Here is a 27173-nt window from a genome sequence, read left to right on the forward strand (position 1 = left end):
GAAGTTTTGGATTCTCCACAAGAAGGTTTGGAGGTGGAGAGAAGAGGTCAGGGTGTGCGCTATCCAGCATGAGGTGATGGTGAGAGTCCCAACAGCCTATCCTTAGGGGAAATGGCAGCTCAGTCCAACGGAAAATGACTTGGGGGAGGTCGTGTGTCCATTGAGGAGGAAGAATTCGACACCAGAGAGGGTGTTCTGATGGGTGGAGTGTTGGGTGCAGAAGGGGAGAGAGCGGCTTTAGAGGCACATGGAGAAGAATGATGGAGACTTGGCCTCGGAGACCGTGGGGCAGGGGGGTGGGGAACAGCAACCCAGGGTTTCTGTGACGGCTGGAGCTGGAGCTGGGCGGCATCACGGAGAGAGAAGACTCGGGAGGTGGGAAAACGGTTGTCTGTAACATTTGCAGCATTGGCTGCGTTTGGAAGAGGTACGTGCCTTGAAGGGAGAAGGTAGATGTGACAGGCTGGGGAGCAGAGCATGCTGAAGCTCTTCCATTCATTCTTTTCTGTTAAGTGTGTGTGTGTGTGTGTGTGTGTGTGTGTGTTTGTGAATAAGGTTTAAAGCCTTTCATATAAAGACAATTGGTCCGGGTGTTGTTGTACATCTGAGACCAGCACGGCACTGGGTGGGTGGAGGCTGCAGGGTCTAAGACTCGGTCCTGCTCAGTGCAGAGGTGCCGGAGGGTGAACTGGGCTCTGTCACCAACGGGACCTTGTGGGTCTGTTCAATTGCGTGTTCTCCTCCGGGTCTGGAGTCGGTCCTTTTGGAATCCCAGGGGAAGTGCAGCCCGGCCCCTCCAGCCTGGTCCCGGACTGCCTGGCCCAGGCCCACCGTGGAAAGTCAAGGTGGTAACGGCCCTTGTCTGTTGCATCCAGCGACCCCCTCTGAAGGCAGATTGCAGTGGGCAGTGGGCGCGGGGTGCAGCTGTGTCTCTGTGGTCCAGTGGCCCTGCCTGGACACAAGGAGACTGGGAATATGGGGATCAGCAAACATGGGTCTGACGTGGGCTGGGCTTGGGGGGCAGCCCGGAAGAAGGGTGGGCCAGGAGCCGAGGGTGGTTCTCCCGAGAGTCGGCAGACACAGGGCGACAGGGGAGCCAGGGCGGAGGGGGCACTGCTGGGGAGGTTCTGGGGGGACATGCTCGGCGGGACGGGGGCCAGGGGTCAGACGGGGCTGGCCTGGGCTGGGGCGGGCAGCTTAGAGCCAGTGTGGAAAGCGAGGGAGCCTCCTCGGTGGGGTGAGAGTGAAGGGGAGACCCCTGTAGGGGCTCGGGGGGGTCCCAGGTGTGGGAGAACAGAGGGAGCCTTCGGGCCGCTGTGCAGGTTGTGGGTGACCTGTGAGTGAGGACAGCACCGCCTTCCCCAAAGTAGTGTGTTCAGTGCTGTCTGTGATGTTAAATCACACAGCAAGTATCTCTCAGGACCTGGGGGGATAAGGCTGAGGGCCCGGGGGTGGGTGGGAGGCTCTTTCAGAAAGCGCATCTGCTCTCGGCATCCCTGCAAGCTGGTCACTCTGGCCCCGCGTGGTGGCTGCAGGTGTGATTGTCGGGAGGGACAGACCCACCACCGTGACCCGCTCCTGCCTGCGTGCTGTGCTCTAGAAAAGTCCTGGGAGGCTCCTCACCCCCTGCTCCCTCTGTTCCAGGTGCTGCTGTCAGGACTCATCGGCGTCGTCTCCTGGAAGAGGCCCCTGTCCCTCGTGGTAAGTGGCATCCGAGTCCCCATGCGGCCATGGAGCAGGGCTCTGCCCGCGGAGGTGTGAGTGCTTTCAAGGAGCGTTAATCTTGTCCGTGGGCGTCCTGCTGCCCCCTCCACAGACGCCATCCTCTTCCTGTTTGTCGGTGTTGTGCCCTCTTGGAGGACATGCCACCAACAAAGGCATTTTAATAAGTGCAGATGCAAGCGTTTTCTCTACACTGATAAACACAATCGTGCACATGCATATGCTTACGGGTGATCACACAATAGGACGTAGCTCATCCGAGTTCCAGAAATGTTAGCTTTCTGTGTGTTTTGGAGACTGTGAAACTCTATGAGGTATTGGTATTTATTTGCATAGATGTTTCTTTGGAAGAAGGAAGAAACGGGTGCCTCTGGAGCCCTCTCTCATGGGGTCAGGCCTCGTGCTGGGGAGGAGGACACCACACGGGGGGATGGAAAGAGGATGATGGTTTTTCCATCTGAAAGTACCCAGAGCGAACTTATGTCTATTGATTTGTATGTGTGTTTGTCTCAGCATGTGCATTAATATATTTATGTGTCCACGTCAGGACTATACGGAGAGGTTCTCTGGGTTTTGATGGTTAATGAAAAAGACGGCATGGATTTTTTCCTCTTAGGTAGTAATCAATTATTTAAAATCTCTTCTTTAAGTGATTAGACTTGGAGATAATGACATACTAAATATTAATGGAAATAGAAAAAACCCCACAAATCTTGTCTGTTGTAAACACCTCCTCCTTCGTGAGGGGAATCATGACATCCTGAAAAGGCACTGGGAGGGAGGGGTAGTTTAATTCAGGGGGCCTCCTCTTGTGTAAAATACTGAGAAATTTCCTTAAAATTTTTTTATATTGAAATTTTCAAATATTCACCAAAGTAGAGAGACTAGTATAATGAACCCCGTGTACCCCTATCCGTCCTCAATGGTATCAACATTGACTGGTCCTGTTTCATCTAAGCCCCTTGCTGGATTATTTTAAAGTAAATCACGGCTTGTGTTTCAAGACGCTGACTCTTCTGTGCAGGGGCAAGTGGCGGCAGACACTGGGCCGTGGGGCCTGACGTTTTGGCTGTGCTGTGGGTCCCCTTCAGGGAAACGGGGACAACCTGCCCATCCCTCCTGACCTGCCCCCACCGTGCAGTGCAGAGAGAGTAAGCCCTCAGCCTGGCGTCTGAACAGAGGAAAGCCGCCCTCCTTCGGGTGGGTGTGTGGGATGGGAGAAAGGGCACCCGTCCCCCGGCCACCGCACGCCCGCCCCAGCCCTACCCTGGAACGGAGCTTCTCGGGACTGGGCATCTTACCGCGAAGGATGCACATGCTTATGCCTGCTGAGGGGTCAGGACTCCTTGTGCAGGTGGCTCAGGTGTGTCCTTGGGGTGGGGGCGGCCCGCAGCAGTAGGGTGGGTCTCGGGGCCTCGCCCAAGGAGGGTGGCCCCAGCGGGAACCCCTGCAGCCTAGCTTTCCAGGGGCTCACCCCCCAGCTCCGCGCAGCGCAGCAGCTCTCCAGGCAGACGAGGAGGAAGGGCTCCCCCAGCTCAACTGGCTGCTTTGCTGAGTCAGGGAGGTAAGGGGTCAGTTAGGGTGACACCAGCTGCTGTCAGACCCCAGACTTCCTGTCTTAACTCCGTGAACATCTGCTTCCTGCTCCCGTCCAGGCGGGCCTTCCAGGCAGCGGCTGCTCCCCCCACACGAGATTCAAAGACCCCGCTTGCTTCCACCGGCGGCCCTGCACTCCCCAGGCCCGTGGGGTCCCCTGCATTTCAGTGAAGGGGGGAGAGGATGGAGGAGAAACACGTGCTTCTTGACTTCCTTGGCCTGAAAGGGACACTTATGCTTGCACGTCACACCAGTGGGGAGGGCTCGTCACGGGGCCCGAAGCGTGTCTGGTTGGGAAGGAAGCTGGAAAAGGTGGTCCCTGGTGGGGGAAGGAAGCCCTCCTTCCCCCCAGGCTCCTCGGAGCATCTGCGTCCCTCCCAGAGATGGCCCACGTTGTGGAGTGGGGACAGAGTCTTGGCGGAGAGCTGGTTGTCTCTGCTGTAAGGACACTCTGCTGTCTGTTGACCAGGATGATACAACTTTTGGTTCGTTAGCAGAAAACTCACTCTCTGAACTGTGAGCATTGATGTGGCCTTAGCTTTCCTCCCTGCCCAGCCTCACCCTGACACCTGGACCCTCTGGACTTGCGGCGTGTGGTGTGGCCCCCAACTGATAGGTCCTCCCCGACCCCTCTGGCCTCTGCCCTGCCCTTCCACTCATTAGGGCTCGCTTCTCGCTGCTTCCTGGAAGCCCTCCTTCCCCCCAGGCTCCTCGGAGCATCTGCGTCCAAGCCCCTCATCGTGTTCCACGACATGTAGGGCCCATCTACAAACTACTGTTAACAGGAACCATTTGCTGGGCGTTTCCTTCGTGCTAAGCCCTGCACGGGATCCCCTGAGCTTATCCACACAGTATCCTTGTGAGTAAGCTACTGTTTTTATCCCCTTTTTCCAGAAGAAAAGGAAGACTTAGAAAGGTAAGTATCTTGCCTAGGGTCTCACAGCTAGAATAGCTTGAAGTCTTGATTTAAATCATTCCTTTTTTTTAAGAATTATTTTTTATTGAGGTGACATTGGTTTATAACATCATATAAGTTTCATGTGTACAGCCTTATATTTCTACATCTGTGTACGCTGCAGTGTGCTCATCACCAAATATCCAGTTTCTATCCATCACTCCTCCACTGAGCCCCTTTCCCCTCTGGCAACCACTATTCCGTTCTCTGTATCTACGTGTTTGTTTTTGGTTGCTTTGGTATGTTCATTTATTTTGTTTTGTTTGTTTGTTTGTTTTTAAGACTCTACATACAAGTGAAGTCATACAGTATTTGTCTTTCCCTGTCTGACTTACTTCACTTAGCATAAAACCCTCAAGGTCCATCCATGTTGTCACAATTGGCAAGATTTTATCTTTTTTATGGCTGAGTAATATTCCATTGTATATATGTACCACATCTTTATCCATTCCTCTGTTGATGGACATTTAGGTTGTTTCCATGTCTTGGCTATTGTTAATAGTGCTGCAGTGAACATCGGGGTGCATGTGTCTTTTCAAATTAGTGTTTTCTTTTTCTTCAGATATATGCCCAGCAGTGGGATTGCTGGGTCATATGGTAGTTCTATTATTAATTTTTTGAGGAACCTCCATACTGTTCTCCATAGTGGCTGCACCAATTTACATTCCCATCAACACTGTAGGAGGGCTCCCTTTTCTCCACATCCTCACCAACATTTATTATTTCTTGCCGTTTTGACAATAGCCAGTCCAATGGGCATAAGGTAATAATCTCATTGCAGTTTTGATGTGTGTTTCTCTGATAAATAGTTCTTTTATACCAAGCTCCAGTTTTATCCTTTACTCTAATGGTACATTTCCATTTTCCCGAGGCATAAAACTGAAGAGGCCACTGTGAGTTCTGGTTCATTTCCAAGGGGACACGACACCCCCCACACGAATGACCACCAGAGCAAGTTGCCCTCTCTGAAGGAAGGTGTCTGCCCCTCGAGGTGTTGGAAGAGCCTCGCAGGCTGGCTGGGGGAGGCCAGGAGCGATGCTGATGCGGGGCTGCGGGGGCTGCCCTCGGTCGGTTGGCCATATCTCTCCTCCGACGGGCTGGTGAGTGTGGGCCCGTCACAGCCCTGCTGGGCCTCCTTTCTGTGCCTCACTCTGAGCCCGTCAGACAGAGTGAGGTGAGGGAAGAGGTGTAAGCTTTAGGCCAGAGCGACTGATGTGCTGTGGGTGGTGGAGGGGCTTGCGTTGGGAAAGAGGACAAGGTGGGGGCGGCAGGCTGGCTGATGGGGGCAGGAAGGAGGCCGCCCTTTCCAGCTGGGGCCTGTGATGCGAGGGGAGGAGGAGGGAGAAGCTGTGACCGTCTCACCATCGTATTTTCTAAGAGCCTTTCCAAATCCTGAAACAAGGCGGGCGCTACGCCGGTAGAGAATACGTGTGTTCACATTTTTTTTTTCACATTCATTTTTTTCTATGTGCTAAGTGTCTCCTATGATTGAGATAATTGTCTTCCTTACATCAAACTATAAAAGGTTCTACATTACGCTAGATGCCAATTAAGATTCAGATTGTATAGCTCTGATTAGCTCATTTTTTTGAAAGATTCAGTGACATGTCTTGTGATTGCTTATACATATATCAATATTGGAAACAGTCTCACACATAATCACAGGTAGTACAGGAGCCCCCTCCCACCATCCACAGTCCCGCTTTACATGGTTTCAGTTACCCACCCTCAGCTGCAGTCTGAATATATTAAATGGAAAATTCCAGAAATAAACAATTCATAAGGGCTTCCCTGGTGGCGCAGTGGTTAAGAATCCACCTGCCAATGCAGGGGACACGGGTTTGATCCCTGGTCCAGGAAGGTCCCACATACCGCGGAGCAACTAAGCCTGTGCGCCACAACTACTGAGCCTGCACTCTAGAGCCCACGAGCCACAACTGCTGAAGCCCGCGCGCCTAGAGCCCGTGCTCTGCGATAAGAGAAGCCACCGCAGTGAGAAACCCGTGCACCACAGTGAAGAGTAGCCCCCGCTTGCCGCAGCTAGAGAAAGCCAGTGCACAGCAATGAAAACCCAACGCAGCCAAAAATAAATAAATAAAATAAATTTTTTAAAAATTAAAAAAATTCATAAGTTTTCAATTTCTTGCTGTTCTGAGTATTGTGGTGAAACCCATGCCATCCCACTCCAACCCCCCTGGGACCTGAATCGTCCCTTTGTCCAGCGGATCCCACCTGTTAGTCACTCAGTAGCCATCTGGGTTATCGGAGCGACTGTCGCAGTATCTCGGTGCTGTATTCAAGTGACCCTTATTTTACTTAATAAAGACCCCAAAGCTCAAGAGTAGTTCTGCTGGCAATTTGGATACACCAGAGAGAAGCTGTAAAAGTGCTAGACTTAATAAGGAAAGAAAAATCGTATGCTGAGTTTGCCAAGATCTACAGTAAGAACAAATCTTCTATCTGTGAAATTGTGAAGAAGGAAAAAGAAATTTATGCTAGTTTTGCTGTCACTCCTCAAACTGCAAAAGGTATGGCCATAGTACACTATAAGCACTTAGTTAAGATGGAAAAGGAATTAAATTTGTACAATAAGATGTTTGAGAGAGAGACCACATTCACATAAATTTTATTATGGTATATTTTTATAATTATTCTGTTTTATTATTATTATTGTTAACCTCTTAATGGGCCTAACTTACGAATTAAGCTTTATCACAGGTATATATTGATATATACAGGGTTCAGTACTATCTGCCATTTCAGGCATCCACTGGGGGCCTTGGAATGTATTCCCTGCAGATAAGGGGGGACTACTGTACACTTAAAAAAAAAACTTGAGTGGGTAGTACTGACCTGGCCACTAGATTATTTGTGATAACTAATACTATTGAGAAACTAATAACCACGGGGTTGAAAACATTTTTAGAATTTATTTTTATATGTAACAAATTACAGTTTATTTAGTATAGTTTTTTAAAAGCAAAGTAGACATATTTTGAAAAGTACTAATCTGTAGGAATAAGAGTGCCATATAGAGTGATGTGTTTAGTACTGTTTGTGTTTTATGTTATAGTGGTTGAGGAGTCTGACTTTTTGGTTTATTCAGATAGTGGTTTACTTTTATTGCTAAATTTTATCAACCCCAATAGGAATGTATATCGGTTAGGGTTCAGTCTGAGAGGCAGAACCTCTAGGAGCCAACACCAAACATCTCTGTGAGTCAGACTCTTCGAACTGCTGCTCTGGCCCCACTGCCCATCACCCTAACCACACCCACCTGGTCTTTGGTGATGAAGTGCCACCACTCGGCCCCTGCCATCCTGGGATCCCAGAATCCTCATGCACTTGGGAATCCTAGTTTGATGGCAGCACAGGCATGTCTACTGCAGTTTCTGATCTACAGAGGAGAGTCCCTCAGGGCTCCTCAAGTGTGCTGGGGCTCCCCTCACAGATGTATTCTCAGCGCCGTGGTGGAAGCTGTGTTCTCGGGATCCTCCAGAACGGGTGAGCAGGTCTTACATGAAGAGTGCACTCTGTCATTCCAGTCTCCCCCAGCCCTTAAGTTCCTCCCTCGAGGGTATACCTAGAAGGTCTGGCATTTCAACTTCACTTAGTGCAGCCCACCTTGGGGTTCGTATTTGAGCCAAACAAACAGCGAGAATCCTTCCTAATTCCTCCAGCTAAGACGTTGAATTCCAGAATCTCTGCTTGGTGGGCCCATTTCACTAACCTTGGCCCGATTCAACAGTGTATTCCTTCTACCTTGATGCCCCACCATCCATGGTAAGTCCTAAGATTGCCCGTGTCCAGCTGTGAGAAGGGTCCCCATGCTGCAGCACGGGCAGGGGGAGTCTGGGCAGAGCCTGGCACACTAGATGAGTTAAGGAGAACAAGCTGGGCAGAACCTGGCACACTAGCTGAGTTAAGGAGAACAAGCTGAGGGGCCGGGACTTCAGGGTGGCTAGAGCTTTCAGGACAAGTGCCTGAGAGCTTACAAAAGTCCTGGAGATCCACAGATGATCCCTTATCAGTATTCGGCTGATACTGATCAGCTCTTGCAGGTGAGGCCAGGAAAGAACCAATGAGAGGATTAGAGGGAGCAGCACCAGGCACAAAAGCAGGGCTTTCCCACCGCCCAGGTTGGAAAACCTCATGATTCACTGGGACAGCAGGTGGAATACTCAGCAGAATCTTGCTTCTGTTATGGAGAATACTAAGCTCCAGGCTACATGCTGCTCCAGTCCTGTCTGACAAATCTTGAGAGCTAGATCCAAAAGAATCAAACCATTTCCAAGTAATTCATACATGTCCCAGAGCAAAGTTCAAGAATGTTCATAGGAATACAAAATTATCCACCCAAGACAACATGCATAATCAGATTACTAGGCATGCAGAGAAACAGGAAAATGCAACCTGACATGATGAGAAAAATAAACAAATTGAAACCGATACAGAACTGACCTGGATGTTAGAAATAGCTGACAAAGATATTAAAACAGTTGTTATAACTGTATTGCAGATGTTTAAAAGTAGAGACAGTATAAAAAAGACCAGTTGAACTTCTAGTGAACTACAGTGGGAGAAAAAATTCATTGGACAAGATTAACAACAGATTAGATCAGAGATAAGAAAGGATTAGTGAACTCGAAGGCATTGCACTAGAAATTATTCCAAAATGTAGGACACAGAGAAAAAAGAATTTTGTAAAAAATGGAAAAATCATTAGTGAGCTGTGTGGGGAAATTTCAAGAAGCCTCATATCTGTGGAATGGGTACCTAAAATAGTGGGGATGGACAGGAAAAAACTATTTGAGGAAATAATACTGAAATGTTTTTTCGAAATTGGATAAAACTATGAGCCCACAGATCTGAGAAGCTCAATGTGCACAAAGAACAGGAAGTATGAAGAAAAGCACACCAAGATATTATGGAATTTATAACATATATATGGAAAAAATTGTGTAAATGCAGGAAGATAGAAGTATACAGTGTAAGGCTCTTAAGCTCTCTGTGGTGAGCTGTGATAAGGTGAATATATATACTATAAGCCCAAACACAACCACCAACATTAAAATAAATTTTTTTAAAGACTTGGCTGATGAGCTAACAAAGGAAATAAAATGGAGTCATAAAAAATACCCAGTTCATCCAAAAGAAGACAGAAAATAAAGGAAAAATTAGACAATGAATAGATGAGACAGAAAGGAAACAAATAACAAGATTTCATTGCCCGTTTGAATTTTTCTGTGACATGCTTGTTTACATCTTTTGTCTATTTTTCTGTAAGACTGTTTTTCATTAATTTGTGGGATTTCTTAATATAGTAATTATTTTCCATTTTAGGTGACTAATATTTTATCCCAGTCTGTTGTTTGTCTTTGTCTTTTAATTTTTGATGAAATGCCTTTTTTAAAAAATACAGAATTGTTAGCTTTTTGATTTGCAAAATCTGTTGGCTTTTTTTCTTATGGGGCTTCTGGGTTTTTTTCTTATTTTAAAAGGTCTCTCTTGCCCCACAATTCTGAAATTATTTTCCTGTGTATTTCTAAAACATTTATGGCTTTGCTTTTTATGTTTAGGTAATTGATCCCAAACTTACTTTGATCTATAGTATGAAGTAAGGCTCTAACTTTTTATTTTCCAAATGGACAGCCAGCTAAGTCTCCAACACCATTTTTTTTTTTAATTTTATTTATTTATTTATTTATTTATTTATGGCTGTGTTGGGTCTTCGTTTCTGTGCGAGGGCTTTCTCTAGTTGTGGCAAGTGGGGGCCACTCTTCATCACGGTGCGCGGGCCTCTCACTATCGCAGCCTCTCTTGTTGCGGAGCACAGGCTCCAGACGCGCAGGCTCAGTAATTGTGGCTCACGGGCCTAGTTGCTCCGCGGCATGTGGGATCTTCCCAGACCAGGGCTCGAACCCATGTATCCTGCATTGGCAGGCAGATTCTCAACCACTGCGCCACCACGGAAGCCCCAACACCATTTTTTGAATGTTCAATATTTCTCCTCACATTTGAAGTGTCCCCTCCCCACTGCTATGGACATGGGTGTGTTTATTAATCCCCATTTCATGAATCTGTTGGTCCATTTCTAAGCCAATACTACAATGTTTTAATTAGTCTAGCTTTATAATAAATTGCTCTGTGATTTTTTTCATAATTTTCTTGGCTACTTCTGTGCATTTTCTCTTCAGTAAATTTTAAAATCAGTTTGTAAAGTTCTCAGCTGATAATGATTTGAGTTTGATTGTGATTGTATTCTAGGAAAATTATATCTATAATGTTGAGAGATGGGAATATGTTTTCTGTTATAATTTCTGGAAAGTGTGTTGATTTTATATCTGGTTACAACATACCATAGTGAAGTGTTGTACTAGAGCTAATTGTTTGTCTATTGGATATTTCAAGAAAAGTTTTCCAGGGGAATTTCTTTCATTAATTATTGATTATATCTCTCCTGTGTATTTCTTAGCCTTCTCGAGTTTATGCTACTCAGAGTAGGTAAAAGGATATTCTACCTGCTGCAGGCAGATAAACTGATGCCATAGAATTCTTAACATTTTCTAACACGTTCTTTTTCTGTACTTGGCTGGGATATTTCTTGTTTTATTTTCTAGATGACTAATTTGGGCCTCAGCCATGTCCATGCTACTGCTTGACCTGCCTGCTGTATTTTTCATTTTGACGACACCCGTGTTGCTTTCAAAGAATCCTCTGTTGTTCTCTAATTGCTGCTTTTTCTCAGCACTGTGTTCACAGTTTAGGAAGCATGCGCTCTAATATTAATTAGAATTTTGTTCATCAGGTTTCCTGCCTCCCCGTGTTCTCAGCTCCCCCCACTGGCCAGTTGGTCTCGACTCCTCTAGGTCCTTATTCATGATATTAGTGTTCCTCAGACGTGTGGCATCTTTGGTTTCCTGTTCATACTTACAGAAGAAGGACCATTTGGACGAGCGGAGGTAGTTGGTGGCTGGTTGCTGGGTGTCTCCTGTCTTCTTGTTTGGGGTGGGCAGCAGTTCCTACTCCGCCGCCCGGCTGGGCCTGCCCCACAAGGCCAAGGCCATCTTTGGGATCTGTGAAAGGGGAGCTCCAGGTGGACGGGCAGGATCTGGTGCAGGCTGCTGGGGAGGTGAGCAGCTGGGGAAGGCGCACCCGACTTTATTCCCCCAGGTGAAGCTGCCTTCCCTCCCTCTGTCTCCATCTGCAGTGTCCATGGTGAAGGTCAGCAGTGTCTCAGGCCGTGCATGTCCCGGACAGATGGTGATGCTGATGATGATCACAGCCATGATTGCTGACACTCATCCATCACCCTCCGTGGTCCAGACCCTCTTCTAAGTGCCGCCCTGTGATGTGAGCACTGCCAGAGTTAGTCACACTCAGGGTTGTGCAGCTGGTCGGTGGCAGCGCTCAGCTGTCACCCAGGCGATGTGTTTCTGAGCTTCTGGAGCTTCTCCATCCTGCTGAACCCCCCGAGGCACGTGGGAAACCATTGCTCCAGGTCCATTGCATCATGTCCGTTTGGCTTCCATACTGACATGCGCGGATGTAGACCATGTGCCTGGCCCTTTCCAAGTGTTCTTGCCCCGACATTCTCCTGATGCCGGGGGCACCTCTGTTGTCATCCCGCCTTACACCAGGAGGAGGGATGGGACCCGGGACAGTGTGGGGCATCCACAGCGAGTGACACCAGCTCAAGCCGCCTGGCCCATGGGCTCTGCCCTCCTCGCTGGGCTGCCGCCTTCCTCGAGTCCTTTAAATTCAACAACAACAAACCACCTTCTTTACTGACTGAGGCGTTGTCCAGCTTCCTTATTAACACCTCAGATGGAGACTCACTGCACTTGCAATCAGACCAAATAAAACACTCTCACGTCCAGTTCATTATTTCATGGTTTCCTTTCCATTAGAAGCTGCCAAATAGAGGACTTTTTTGTTCTTTCATATTTTGTTTTCTCCAAATGGGGGCTTCCCTAGTTTTGCATTCATTCCAGCAGGTGTTTGGGAGCTTCTTCAGCTGCAGGGAGGCTTCTAGCCCTGGTGAGTCCGGTGTGTGGCGCCAGGAGCCTTACTGAGCTCCCGACTCTGCTGTGCACTGGCCAGAACATCTCCTGTCCATTGGAACCTAATTCACTGGAGCCAGACCAGAAGTGATAGTAATAGGGGTCTGATAATTAGTTCCAAGTTTAGAGGAACCAGCCCTATATATTTATACTCAGGTGTAAATCACTGATTCTTAACATAATGTCTATTTTGTTGGACGCCTTCAGGCAACTGATGAAAAAGAAAAATTGCCTTTTTCGATTGCCTTTCCATTCTGCTTGGATTCTATTTTTTTGTTTTTTTCAACTGCAATATTTAATGACACAGGCAAAAGCCAAGGAATTGGAAGTGAATGATGAACAAACTTCAGCCTGGATGAGGGTTTTTCTCTCTCTTCATTGCTATGGTGATCATTGTCCAATGTCAGGAAGCTTAAAATCTTATGCTGCATATATCAACTTCTTTTTTTAAGTATTTTTGAATTTTTGTACTAGCAAAAATGTTTCCTGCTGTGCACATCAGAAATTCAGTCCTGGTCTCACTTCAGATTTATATGTTTGGCCATATTTTGTGGAAAAAAATGTATGAGTCACTTTAACCTTTAATATGAGATGTAGGAAACCTGTAGGGCTTTCTGTCAAGCCCGTTGAATTGAGCACAAATATAACTTTAATACGCTATGTAAAAATTTAGGTGAGTTAAAGGTTAATATGTTTAATGTAAATGTATTTGCAGTCATTATTTATTCAGAAAATTCGTTATAAATCCACTATGGGGGTTTCTCACAGTCAAGATCATGACCTCTTGAATACATTCAAGACAATGTATTTTGCTTGATCACATTAAAGATGAAGGCTTCATTTGTTAGTGCTGAGGACGAGAAGGAATTAGGGTATACCCATATTTATAAGGCAATATTCTACTCTGCTAATACAGCAGCTGAAGTATCTAAAACCCCCTATCTTAATTATGAAAATAGACTAATACACCTGTCTTTAAATTTACTAATAGTATTAAATTTAATCAGGGGAACATAAGTCTAACCAGAAAATTGAGACTGAAATGGACTAATTAAATTATAGCATAATGAAACCACTCAAGGCCAAGTGAAATTAGAAGTGGTCATTGAAAAAATACTCATTTTTATTACAACATGACATTTGTTGATATTTGCTTAAATCACTTCTCAGTATAAATTCCTTTATTTTGATCCATCAGACACATTCTTTGTTTCTTTTCCATTATGGTTTATTACAGGATATTGAATATAGTTCCCTGTGCTATACAGTAGGACCTTGTTGTTTATCCATCCTATACATAATAGTTTGCATCTGCTAATCCCAAACTCCCAATCCTTCTCTCCCCACCCCCCTTCCCCTTGGCAAGCCCAAGTCTGTTCTGTATGTCTGTGAGTCTGTTTCTGTTTTGTAGATAGATTCATTTGTGTCATATTTTAGATTCCACATACAATTGATATCATATGGTATTTGTCTTTCTCTTTCTGACTTACTTTGCTTAGTATGATAAGCTCTAGGTCCATCCATGTAGCTGCAAATGGCATTCTTTTTTATGGCTTAGTAGTATTCCATTATGTATATATACCACATCTTCTTTATTCATTCATCTGTGGATGGACACTTAGGTTGCTTCCATGTCTTGGCTATTGTGAATAGTGCTGCTATGAACATTTGGGTATGTGTATCTTTTCAAATTATAGTTTTGTCCAGATATATGCCCAGGAGTGGGATTGCTGGATTATATGGTAGCTCTATTTTTTGTTTTTTAAGGAACCACAATAATTTTTTCCATAGTGGCTGCACCAACTTACATTCCCACCAACAGTGTAGGAGGGTTCCCTTTTCTCCACACCCTCTCCAGCATTTGTTATTTGTAGACTTTTTAATGATGGCCATTCTGACCGGTGTGTAGTTTGATTTGCATTTCTCTAGTAATCAGCGATTATGAGCATCTTTTCATGTGCCTCTTGGACATCTGTATGTCTTCTTTGGAGAAATGCATCAGACACATTCTTAAATGAAAATGTAATAAAACTTGCTTTTTGCAAGAGATCATGAGCTTGGACAGGAAGATTAAAAACAAGGTAGACAGAGATACCTGGTAAGGTAGTTGTGTGCTTGAAAGCATAATGAATTAAATGCATCGAATTGCACCTGGAAACAATTTAAATAGGCTTTTCCCTGGTTGTTACCTCCGAATGACTGTTGAGAATCTTCTCAGAAAGAGTGAATTGTTCTGTAGCCCAGCCTGGGGAATGTTACTCTCTCCCAAGAGGGCAGAGACCAGAGAGCGGCGAGGTCTGTTGGAAGGGCGCTGAGGACACAGGCCGTCTTGGGGAGCTCAGGACCTCGTGGAGGGCGGGCCACCATCAGCAGGTGTCCCCGTGCCTGCCTTGGATGGAGTCCTAGACACTTTCTATGTGTATCTTTACCTATGGCTTGGGTGGTGTACTTGTAACCCATGTCCATTGGTTAATGTGCCGTGAGGGGAGTTGTAGAAAGCTGGACCCTCAGTCCATGGTCAATGTCTTGATTATGATAAACCCCTTAGTAGCTCCAGTTGTGGGCACCTTTATAGATGTTTCCAGAAGAGCAGAGTTTGCTCCGCTGCTGAGGCTTGGTTACGTGTCTCCTGGTGCCCTTAAGTAGATGACCTTTATATGTGTAACCTTGGGCTGATTCTGACTTGTAGCCAGTTCCTTATTGTGTCTGCCTGGACACATAAAGGACATGGTCAGCACACAGTAGGTTTCAGAACCATCAAGCGATGAGGCTTAGAGCCTGTGGTTGCACTAAAATACGTCATGCAAGACATGGAGACTGTGTGAGGAGTTGGACACAAAGAAGCACAAGGTAATGGTCTTGCCTTCTATATATAGAATAGATAACTAATAAGGACCTACTGAATAGCACAGGGAACTCTATTCAATACTCTGTAATGACCTCTATGGGAATAGAATCTAAAAAAGAGTGGATACATGTGTATGTATAACTGACTCACTTTGCTGTACACCTGAAACTAACACAACATTGTAAATCAACTATATTCCAGTAAAAAAAAGTTAATCAAAAAAAAGTTTAATCTAGATGAGGACTTGATAGGAGTTGGAAAGATAGAAATAGCAATAAAATATTAATATAATAGGGAATAGTTGCAAGTTAGAACTTAGTAAATTAAGGAATGATTGTATATGAAGTTTGTTTAGAAAGATGAAAGGAAGATGGTGCCTCCCAGCCCTTTTTGTGCATCCAGGCACGGCAGCCGTGCAGAATGTGTGCTCACTGTGACCAGCGACGAACAGAGCATCCCTTCCACAGCGATGTGTGCTTGGCCGCAGTCACAGGGGTAGTCCTCTCAGAAGCTGGGATGGAGAAATCCAGGTCTGTTTGCTTTCAAAGGGTCTGCTCTTTTCCTCATGTCCTGCTACTTCCACAAGGGCTGAGGTGGGGAAAGACTGATTCATCTTACAGTAAGGATGCGACTCAGCGTAGGTGTCGAATGGGTGGAGTTTGGGCAGGTGGATCAGAGAGTGGGGTCCTTGCCGGCCAGCGCAATAACGTAAACAAAATCCAAGAAGCAAGAAAAGTACAAGGTCCAAGGGTCCAGGAGTCAATCCCACCATAGAAGCTTTGGGGAGAAAGGGACGGCACTTCTCTCTCGCTTTCACATTGTCCCTGGCCTGTGCGGGAACACTTCCGGCATCAGGAGATGCTGACTTCCCCGAGCAGCCCTGCGGGTCCCTGGAGCAGCTTCTTAGAGTGCTTCCTGCTGGTACTTCAGTAAAGGACTCCTGGACGCTCACTTTGCCCCATTGCTGGCCTCATCGTCTGATGCTTATGGTCTGGAAAAGAGAGTCTGGTGTTGGGGCCAGAGGACCTTCTGTCTCCTGGTCCAAGTGGTTTAAGCAGGGTGGTCTGGGGGACAGGGTGACTCCCCAACTGAGGGGGGGCAGGTGCAGTGGTCGGCAACATCCTTCCTGTGCTTAATTGCTGTGTTGGTGATTTAACTCACTGTATTAGTGATGAGACTTCTGTTTATAGAGGTATGTCAAAAGCGTCTGTAGTTCACAGGAAATGGAGGATGTCCTGTCCAGTCCCTTCTTGACAAGAACTGTCTGATGTCCACCTTAGATATTCCTGTGCCTCTAAAGTGTCTCCTTCCCCTAATGGACTTCCTTTTCCCTGGGGTCTTCACGGTCTCCTAATAGAAAAAAGTCGTTAAGGGGAAAAAAAAGTCTAATATGCTGAGGTAGCTCTAATATAAGAAAAGTAATAAATGAAGTGTCACCAGATTCCAAATGCATATTCTTTCAGAAAGAAGGCAATTACTGTTATAAAGATATAGCATTAGAAAAATTATTATGGCTGAGATGTATGTGATGTGTCTGTGTGCAGCACAGTTAATTTTAAAAGTATTACCAAGCATACAAATCATAAGAATAAAATGCTGAACCATACTAATTGAAAGTGAATTTAATATGCAATTCTGAGGAACTGTCTCTACTTACCCAGCTTTAAAAAATTGTTACTTATAGGCTATTAGTTATCAGATTTTCTTTCAAATGTCCAACCTTTTTTAATGAAGAATATTACTCATGGGCTTTATCTCTGATCCCTGAATAATTTTATGCTGTAGAGTAAGTGATGGTAATACTGGAACATCCATGTTTTACCCTGATTTTTATGTACATTGAATCAAATCACTATAGGTTTCAATTTGTATTAAAAGACAAAGATTCTTTGTATGAATGGGAATGAAAAGAAAACTCACAGGTTTCAAATTTGTTTTGCTCTTCACTTTGTGTGGTTCAACAATTGGTGGAAAAATGGATTGGAGTTGATTTCAAATAGCACTATATAGGCAGTGTTAGCTAATGACTATCAGAAGTTTTTAAAAATCAGTTGCATTGATTATTTGCAGATTGACTTTAGGAGGAAGGAAGAAATTATCTGCCTTTCTTATATGTGTGGTGTCATCTCCAAACACAGGTCGAGGCAGTGCCCCCTGCCCCCTCCCTGCTATAGAGAACTGGAAAATGCAGGGATGGGACTGAGAAACACCGCAGAGCTCTGCCCCCACCCCACCCAGCCCACCCAGCCACTGTCAGGTTCATCTCATCTTTTTCTACAAACAGCTTTTTGCTTCATGATCCGCATGAATATCCTCCACTACAGCTCTATTTCTCTCAGCCTCTTATTTCCATCACTTTTTGCTCCGTTTGGATTTTACATTCTTAAATATACTAGTGTTCATTATTCGTGGATCGCAGCATTTACTAATATAAAGTGGTCTTGTCCCAATTTAATGTTTTATTGTTGTGAATTCTGCTTCATCTAAAATTAAAGCACCAACCTTATTTTCCTTTTGTTCAAATTTGCCTGAATCTTTGCCTATCATTTTTACTTTAATTTCTCTATTTTTTTAGGTATGACTCTCATGCAAATCAATCTGCTTAAACTAGGGTAATTACTTATTGTGAAATCTTTTGTTTATTTGTGAAGTATTTGTTATTCTTTTTATCTTTCTGTTTTTACATGTTTATTGGCACTTCTGATTTTTATGCTGCGTTTTTTCTGAAAACACTGCTTTCAGTGTGCTTTACTTTATGCAGATATTTAAAAGGTAGGCAGCTAGTTTTTTATTCGATACAGTTGCATTTAAAATGTAGCTCTTTTTTCCATTTTAAATGATGAAATATATATTAAAATAAAATGTTATTAAACATGAATATATGACACATACGGTGGAATGTGTGTAAAGTTGTGAAGCATAACTTTGAAACCAACCTAAGAAATGTGAGTCACCCAGGCTGGGGCCTCCCTCTGGACTCTTCCCCATCTCATCTGCTTCTCTTCAGAGCAGGGATTTCATGTTCATCATTCTTTTGCCACAAATGAGCGTGTCCCTAAATAATGCATTATTTTTATTTGTTTTTGAACTTTACATAGATGGAATCACAACCTGTATTCCTCTATGACTCGCTTTTTTTCATTCATGCAGTTGTGGGTTCATCCATGTTTGTGCATGTAGCTCTAGATGAATTATCTTTATAATTAATGGTACAGTATTCCATCATGTGAATATATGATATATCACAGTGTATTTGCCTGTTCTCCTTTAGTGGACAAGTGGGCATTTATATAACTTTTCTGCTATTATGAACAGAGCTTCTGTGAATGTTTTAATACCAGTCTCCTCGTGTACGTGGGCGAGGGTTCCACTGGTGTAAGAGCCTAGAATCAGTGGTCACCAGGACGCATATTTTCATTTTTATGGAATAACGTCAAATGGTTTTCCCAAAGCATTTGTATAATGTCAATGTCCAGCAGTGTTCCACATTTGTTCTAGAACTTCATAGGGCCTGATGTTAAGTTTGCTGATCTGGTGGGTGTAACAGAGTCTTCATGGTCTCAGTTTGCATTTGTCTTATTCCTGATGAAACTGGCCAACTTTTAGTCTTTACTGGCCATTGTCGTTCCTGTTCCATAGTATGTGAGTTTATCTGCTTTACCCATTTTTATTGTTTAATCTTTTTCTTACTATTCATAGAAGTTCTTTTTTTTAAGTTTTTTTAAAATTAATTAATTAATTAATTTATTTATTTATTTTTGGCTGTGTTGGGTCTTCATTTCTGTGAGGGCTTTCTCTAGTTGCAGCAAGCGGGGGCCACTCTTCATCGCGGGTGCGCGGGCCTCTCACTATCGCGGCCTCTCTTGTTGCGGAGTACAAGCTCCAGACGCGCAGGCTCAGCAGCCGTGGCTCACGGGCCTAGTTGCTCCGCGGCATGTGGGATCTTCCCAGACCAGGGCTCGAACCCGTGTCCCCTGCATTGGCAGGCAGATTCTCAACCACTGCGCCACCAGGGAAGCCCAGAAGTTCTTTATATTACATCTTTTGGAGGTTGTTTCTTTTTTAAACCAGTGAAAATATCCCCTTCCAGGTTTTGACTTACCATCTCACTTTTTTTACGGTCACCTTTCCTTATCAATCCCTTTCACTATATTTAATTTTTTTTTTTTTTCACACACACTGTATTTTATTTTTACAAGAGATAAATAGACTGACACCAAGCATTGTACATGGATGACCACAACAAAAGCAACAATGATTGCAATTACCAAACATGAAACACACTCATACTATGTCATAATATTGACATTCAGTCCAGTAATCCTCCACTGCAACAGCTCCTTTACTTTGCAGTGAAAATTGATTTGTATATTCTTTGCCTCTGAGTTCTTGTGGGATTTTTTCTTTTTTTAAATTCAACCAGAAAGTCACAAAAATTATACTCATCCTCATCAGTTCACTCAGTCCCATGTAATTAATTTTTTTTTTCATCTTGATCTTTTGTTAGCACTTTTATGAGCTCATCAGTTTTTCATTAGAGTTCTGAAAATGCTTATTCATTCAGTTCAGCAGTACAGTCAGGTACCAGAAACCTGTACTTGTCAGAGTCTTTTCCATGAATTTCCTGAAGATGAAACCCTTTTATAGGAACATATTAACAAAAGCATCAGAGTACACCCAGAACTGTCTGTAAATGACAAAAGACTTAAAAATGACCACGGTTAAAGATTTGATGAAAGTTCATAATAATGCAGTTGACAAGAAAATTAGTTATTTCTGAGATATACATTTTAAAGTAATAACTAGGATTATGACTTATAACATTATACCAGAACATATAAGATTTTTAGAAATTTCATGTAATGTCTGAAACATTTATATTAACATACTTCCATACAAATAACCCAATGAAAGTTTAGTATTAGTTGTTTTGTTTGTTTGTTTATACTGCAGGTTCTTATTAGTCATCAACCTTATACACATCAGTGTATACATGTCAATCCCAATCACCCAATTCAGCACACCACCATCCCCACCCCACCGCAGTTTTCCACCCTTGGTGTCCACATGTCTGTTCTCTACATCTGTGTCTCAACTTCTGCCCTGCAAACCGGCTCATCTGCACCACTTTTCTAGGTTCCACATACATGCGTTAATATACAATATTTGTTTTTCTCTTTCTGACTTACTTCACTCTGTATGACAGTCTCTAGATTCATCCACGTCTCAACAAATGACTCAATTTCGTTCCTTTTTATGGCTGAGTAATATTCCATTGTATATATGTACCACAACTTCTTTATCCATTCGTCTGTTGATGGGCATTTAGGTTGCTTCCATGACCTGGCTATTGTAAATAGTGCTGCAATGAACATTCGGGTGCATGTGTCTTTTTGAATTACGGTTTTCTCTGTGTATATGCCCAGTAGTGGGATTGCTGGGTCATATGGTAATTCTATTTTTAGTTTTTTAAGGAACCTCCATATTGTTCTCCATAGTGGCTGTATCAATTTACATTCCCACCAACAGTGCAAGAGGGTTCCCTTTTCTCCACACCCTCTCCAGCATTTGTTGTTTGTAGATTTTCTGATGATGCCCATTCTAATTGGTGTGAGGTGATACCTCATTGTAGTTTTGATTTGCATTTCTCTAATAATTAGTGATGTTGAGCATCTTTTCATGTGCTTCTTGGCCGTCTGTATGTCTTCACTATATTTAATTTTTGTGCATGGGTGTGGGTATCTTTCATTAAGAAGTCCTTCCTGGAGTGACGTCATCAGTAGGGCAGAATAGGGGTTTTCTACCATCTTCCCCCTAAAGAACGCCAATTTTTGACAGTCGCCCATGGAAGAGAGTACCTTTGTGAAGTTCTGGGACTCCAGCAGAGAAGTCCCAGGACACTGTTGGAGCAAACGCTATCTGAGATGGGATGCACTGAAGACCATAAGAGGACCAGGTTCCCTTTACCTGCTCCACCCCTCCCCCAAGGCAGCACGGCTCAGGGCCCAGAGAACCTTCTCAGCCCACGATGTCTCCCCCAAGGGAAAGTGGAGCGTGCGGGTGAGCCACCAGCTTCCCCAGCCATGGGGGATGCTGACAAAGAGGCCCCCTTCATTCTGGCCCAGTCAGAATACTGAGGGGTCCTGCACAACCTGGGAGGGGGCGGGGGCTGGGAGAACAGAGCCAGGGCTCTCAGAGGGCATCAGGGGCACCCCATCAGGAGGCCTGCCCACGAGCCTCTGCAGATGCCTGGCCTGCAGACCCCGCACCTGGCCCAGGGCACCCCTAGTGCTCCACACACCACCACTGGGGAACTAGAGAATATTTCAGTGTAGGTAAGTTATACCTACCAAAGAATTGGATTATAAAATTTTTTCCTTGCAGAAGATGAATGTTAGCATTTTTGATTCTGTGCATCTAAGATCCTCTTCACATTTCCATTTTATATTTAGAGCTCGGGCTGTGTAACCTTCCCTTATTTATTTCCCTAGTGGTTTCACTCCCCTGTTGATCGTCTAAGGACTGACTTCAGCCTGTTCTCCGAATTTTTGTCCATCTCTTTAGGTTGGGTACATGGGGATATATATTCCTCAGAACATGTGTCAGCCAAAGTAGCCATCTGTTCCTTCCCACACAAGAGCGGTTGGGCTTGATGCAGAATTCCCGAGTAACCATTTTTTCTGGCATTAGTAATTTGAGGAAAGTTCTGAAGCCAATGTGAGTTTCATTCTGTAATGAGAACAGGATTATTTGTTTATTTGTTTTCAGGTCTTCTCTGGAAACGTATTATTGGTCATTTTTTTCTTTTTATTTTCATGTCTATCCCTTTTTTTTTTTTTTGGCATTCTCAAGTTTAGCTTCATCAGTTGTTTTTAAACTTTATTTTTTAAGCAAGTGGAACTCTTAAAAAACTCAAATTATTATCCAGAACCACAGTTTATAAAACAGATAAGGGACTGTCTCCTGGGGATGCCTGGAGCTCTACATCCTCTGCATCCTTGAGGGTCCAGAAGGAAACAGATCACATACAGGCAGGCCTAGGAGATAGTGTGGGTTTGGTTCCAGGCCACTGTAATAAATCGAATATTGCAGTAAAGCAAATCACACAATTTTTTTTTGTTCCCCAGTGCATATAAAAGTTACGTTTACATTATACTGTAGTCTAAGTGTGCAATAGCATTATGTCTAAAGAAAACAATGTACATACCTTAATTAAAAAATACTTTATTGTTAAAAAAGGCTCACAATCATCTGACCCTTCAGTGAGTCGTCATCTTTTTGCAATAGTAGAATCAAAGATCACTGATCACAGACCACCAGAACAAGTATAATAAGAGTGAAAAGGTTTGAAATATTGTGAGAATTACCAAAATGTGACACAGAGACATGAAGTGAGCAAATGCTGTTGGAAAAATGGTGCCAGTGGACTTGCTCGACACAGGGTTGCCTCAGACCTTCAATTTGTACAAAACGCAGTATCTGCGAAGTACAATAAAAGGGGATCTGCCTGTAATCAGAGTAGGTAATGTTTAAAAAGGAGACTGTTTACAAAGGGGAGGGCAGGGCTGAAAGAAGCCAGCAGGGGAAGGAGAGGCCTTAGGGCCAGCACCAGCCCCTAGGCCTGTAGGGCAGAAGGAGGGCAGGCACTGGGGCCTGGAGAGAGCAGGGAGTTCCTAGGAAAGGACCCCCTGAGGAGAGGCGTGGCCTTGGGTAGAAGGCGGGCACTGCCAGGTCACGTGGTCCAGCAGAGGGAATGAGAATCTCACCTGTCTCCCCTCCCCACCCCCTTCCCCTCAGTGCCTCTCTGTCTGAACCCCCTGGAGAAAAGGGGAGTCCAGTCCTGGCAACCCATCAAGATCACCCCCCAGGCAGCAGTAAAGGGTGCACAGTGGGTCTGGAGCACAAGCAGAAAAATCTAGCAAAATTGGAAAGAAATTTAAATGCTACTCTACAGCAAATGTTTTAAATATTTTTAACAATTTTGATTTTTCTTTTCCGCATCCAGCTTGCTCTTTACTATTTTCAGTGCAGATTTTCACTTGGTATGTCTCTTTTTCTGTGCAGCCTCTTATCTTGATGTGTTTCCTTCTGGTCACCAGCTATTCTCATCCCGTCCTTTCCTATCACTGCAGTCTGCTCCTGTTTCATAGAGGCAATGTCCCTTTATCACTGGGAAATACATATAGAAAATTCCCAAAGATTTCTTCTGATTTCATCATAATATTTATTTTAAAGTTAGCCCTTTTCCCCCTGATGTCCTAAACACACCCCCATTCCCTTATGATAGAAAGGTCTTATTTAAAGTTATGTGTGTATGTAATACACGTATGTGTGTCTTTTTATTACGTTCCTGAAAGGAAGGTGATCTTTACTTACTGGGAAGCATAATAATGTGGTTAAGAGCATAGGCTCCGTTTCTTATTCACTGTATGACCTTCAGCAAATCTCTGAACCTCTACACCCCAGTCTCCCCACCAATAACATCAGGATCCTAAGAGCTCCTGCCTTGGATGAGTGACTCCATCCCCATGAGACTCAGTTCACTCACCTGTGTGATACGGAAAATGACAGAACCTGCCTCAAAGACCAGTGACTGCACTGTGGCCATGGTATTTAGATTACAAGGGTTGTTGTAACAACTAAACAAGGTACTGGCTCTGGGGAGCATATAATGGTCAGTGCTATGGGCATTCACTTGTTTACATCTGTACACCCTCACGTGCAGAAACGTACATACATACACACAACACACACATTCCCATACATACTGATATATACACATGCATGCACAGTGCATAACCACACACATGCACACACACGTGCTTACATACAGACACATACAGACAAACAGCCTCTGCAGACAGGACCCTTCTGGGGCACCTCTCAGCACCTGGCAGGTACCGGGAGCTCATGGCCGATGTTCCTGTGCTCTTTGTGACCTGTTTTCTTTTGTGTGCAGTGTTTCGTCTCGTCTTTTTTTCTGAAGTACCCACACCAGCAAATGCATCAATCCGCAGGAGACTCTTTTTCTTTTTTTTTTTCTTTTTGCCGTTTTTGTAAATGAGGGGACTAAATGATATATTTTTAATACTTAAAAAATGCTATGGGATTAACAAATACACACTACTATATACAAAATGGATAACCAACAAGGACCTACTGTATAGCACAGGGAACTATATTCAATATTCTGTAATAACGTATAAGGGAAAAGAATCTGAAAAAGAATAGATGTATAAAACTCGGGGGGGGGGGACCTTCCAGACGGCAGAGGAGTAAGACGTGGAGATCACCTTCTTTCCCACGGATACATCAAAAATACATCTACATGTGGAACAGCTCCTACAGAACACCTACTGAATGCTGGCAGAAGACCTCAGACTTCCCAAAAGGCAAGAAACTCCCCATGTACCTGGGTAGAGCAAAAGAAAAAAGGAAAATCAGAGACAAAATAATAGGGACGGGACCTGCACCAGTGGGAGGGAGCTGTGAAGGAGGAAAGGTTTCCACACACTAGGAAGCCCCTTCACTGGCAGAGATGGGGGATGGGGGGGGAAGCTTCAGAGCCACGGAGGAGAGCACAGCAACAGGTGTGCAGAGGGCAAAGTGGAGAGATTCCCGCACAGAGGATCGCTGCTGACCAGCACTCACCAGCCTGAGAGGCTTGTCTGCTCACCCATGGGGGCAGGAGGGGGCTGGGAACTGAGGCTCCGGCTTCGGAGGTCGGATCCCAGGGAGAGGACTGGGGTTGGCTGCATGAACACAGCCTGAAGGGGGCTAGTGCGCCACAGCTAGCCGGGCGGGAGTCCGGGAAGAATTCTGGAACTGCCTAAGAGGCAAGAGACCATTGTTTTGGAGTGCGCAAGGAGAGGGGATTCAGAGCACCGCCTAAACAAGCTCCAGAGACTGGCACAAGCCGCAGCTATCAGCTCAGACCCCAGAGACAGGCATGAAATGCTAACACTGTGCTGCAGCCATGAAGAATCCTGTGTGCAAGCACAGGTCTCTATCCACACACCCCCGGGAGCCTGTGCAGCATGCCACTGCCAGGGTCCCATGATCCAGGGACAAGTTCCCTGGGAGAACACATGGCGCACCTCAGGCTGTTGCAATGTCATGCAGGCTCGCCCTGCATTCCAATTATAACTACTGTATCCCTCCCGCCACCCAGCCTGAATGGGCAAGAGCCCCCAGTCAGCAGCTGCTTTAACCCCGTCCTATCTGGGCGGGAACAGATGCCTGAGGGTGATCTACATGCAGAGGTGGGACCAAAACCAAGGCTGAACCCCAGGAGCTGTGCGAACAAAGAAGAGAAAGGGAAATTTCTCTGTGCAGCCTCAGGAGCAGTGGATTAAATCCCCACAAATAACTTGATGCACCCTGCATCTGTGGGATACCTGAATAGACAACGAATCATCCCAAAGTTGAGGCAGTGGACTTTGGGAGCAACTGTAGACTTGGGGTTTGCTGTCTGCGACTGATTTGTTTCTGATTTTTATGTTTATCTTAGTATAGTTTTTAGCACTTCTTATCATTGGTGGATTTATTTATTGGTTTGGTTGCTCTCTTCTTTTTTTATTATTTTTATTTTTATTTTTTTAATTTTAATAGTTTTTTTTTTCGTTCTTTCTTTTCTCCCTTTTCTTCTGAGCCATGTGGCTGACAGGGTCTTGGTGCTCTGGCCTGGTGTCAGGCCTGAGCCTCTGAGGTGTGAGAGCCAACTTCAGGATATTGCACCACCGGAGACTGCCCAGCCCCACATAATATCAGTCGGCAAGAGCTCTCCCAGAGACCTCTGTCTCAGTCTCTGTCTCAACCCAGCTCCACCCCACAGCCAGCAAGCTCCAGTGCTGGATGCCCCATGCCAAACAACTAGCAAGAAAGGAACACAAACCCACCCATTAGCAGAGAGGCTGCCTAAAATCATACTAAGTTCACAGACACCCCAAAAGACACCACCGGACATGGCCCTACCCACCAGAAAGACAAGATCCAGCCCCACCCACCAGAACACAGGCACCAGTCCCATCCACCAGGAAGCCTACACAACCCACTGAACCAACCTCACCCACTGGGGGCAGACACCAGAAACAACGGGAACTACGAACCTGCAACCTGCAAAAAGGAGACCCCAAACACAGTAAGTTAAGCAAAATGAGAAGACAGAGAAATAAACAGCAGATGAAGGAGCGAGGTAAAAACCCACCAGACAAAACAAATGAAGAGGAAATAGGTAGTCTACCTGAAAAGAAATTCAGAGTCATGATAGTAAAGATGATCCAAAATCTTGGAAATAGAATGGAGAAAATACAAGAAACGTTTAACAAGGACCTAGAAGAACTAAAGAGCAAACAAACAATGAAGAACAACATAATAAATGAAATTTAAAATTCTCTAGAAGGAATCAATAGCAGAATAACTGAGGCAGGAGAACAGGTAAGTGACCTGGAAGATAAAATAGTGGAAATAACTACCTCAGAGCCGAATAAAGAAAAAAGAAGGAAAAGAATTGAGGACAGTCTCAGAGACCTCTGGGACAACATTAAACACACCAACATTCAAATTATAGGTGTCTCAGAAGAAGAAGAGAAAAAGAAAGGGACTGAGAAAATATTTGAAGAGATTATAGTTGAAAAATTCCCTAACGTGGGAAAGGAAATAGTCAATCAAGTCCAGGAAGCACAGAGAGTGCCATTCAGGATAAATCTGAGGAGAAACACGCCAAGACACATATTAATCAAACTATCAAAAATTAAATACAAAGAAAAAATATTAAAAGCAGCAAGGGAAGAGCAACAAATAACATACAAGGGAATCTGCATAAGGTTAATAGCTGACCTTTCAGAAGAAACTCTCCAAGCCAGAAGGAAGTGGCAGGACATATTTATAGTGATGAAAGGGAAAAAACTACAACCAAGATTACTCTACCCAGCAAGGATCTCATTCAGATTTGTCGGAGAAATTAAAACCTTTACAGGTAAGCAAAAGT

At 44.6% G+C, this 27173-nt stretch overlaps 1 protein-coding gene across 2 annotated transcripts in view; it reads left to right on the forward strand.

The window, feature by feature from the left end:
• The window catches only part of ENTREP2 (endosomal transmembrane epsin interactor 2), a 443690-nt gene that overhangs the window by 197356 nt on the left and 219161 nt on the right, over nt 1-27173 (forward strand). For both annotated transcript variants that reach the window (XM_061181694.1, XM_061181695.1), the window contains exon 2: nt 1645-1701. In XM_061181694.1, the coding sequence (XP_061037677.1) occupies nt 1645-1701 (57 nt within the window). The remainder of the gene's footprint in view (nt 1-1644; nt 1702-27173) is intronic.

This window comes from Eubalaena glacialis, chromosome 2, assembly GCF_028564815.1.
Source record: "Eubalaena glacialis isolate mEubGla1 chromosome 2, mEubGla1.1.hap2.+ XY, whole genome shotgun sequence".
Taxonomy (NCBI): Eukaryota; Metazoa; Chordata; class Mammalia; order Artiodactyla; family Balaenidae; genus Eubalaena; species Eubalaena glacialis.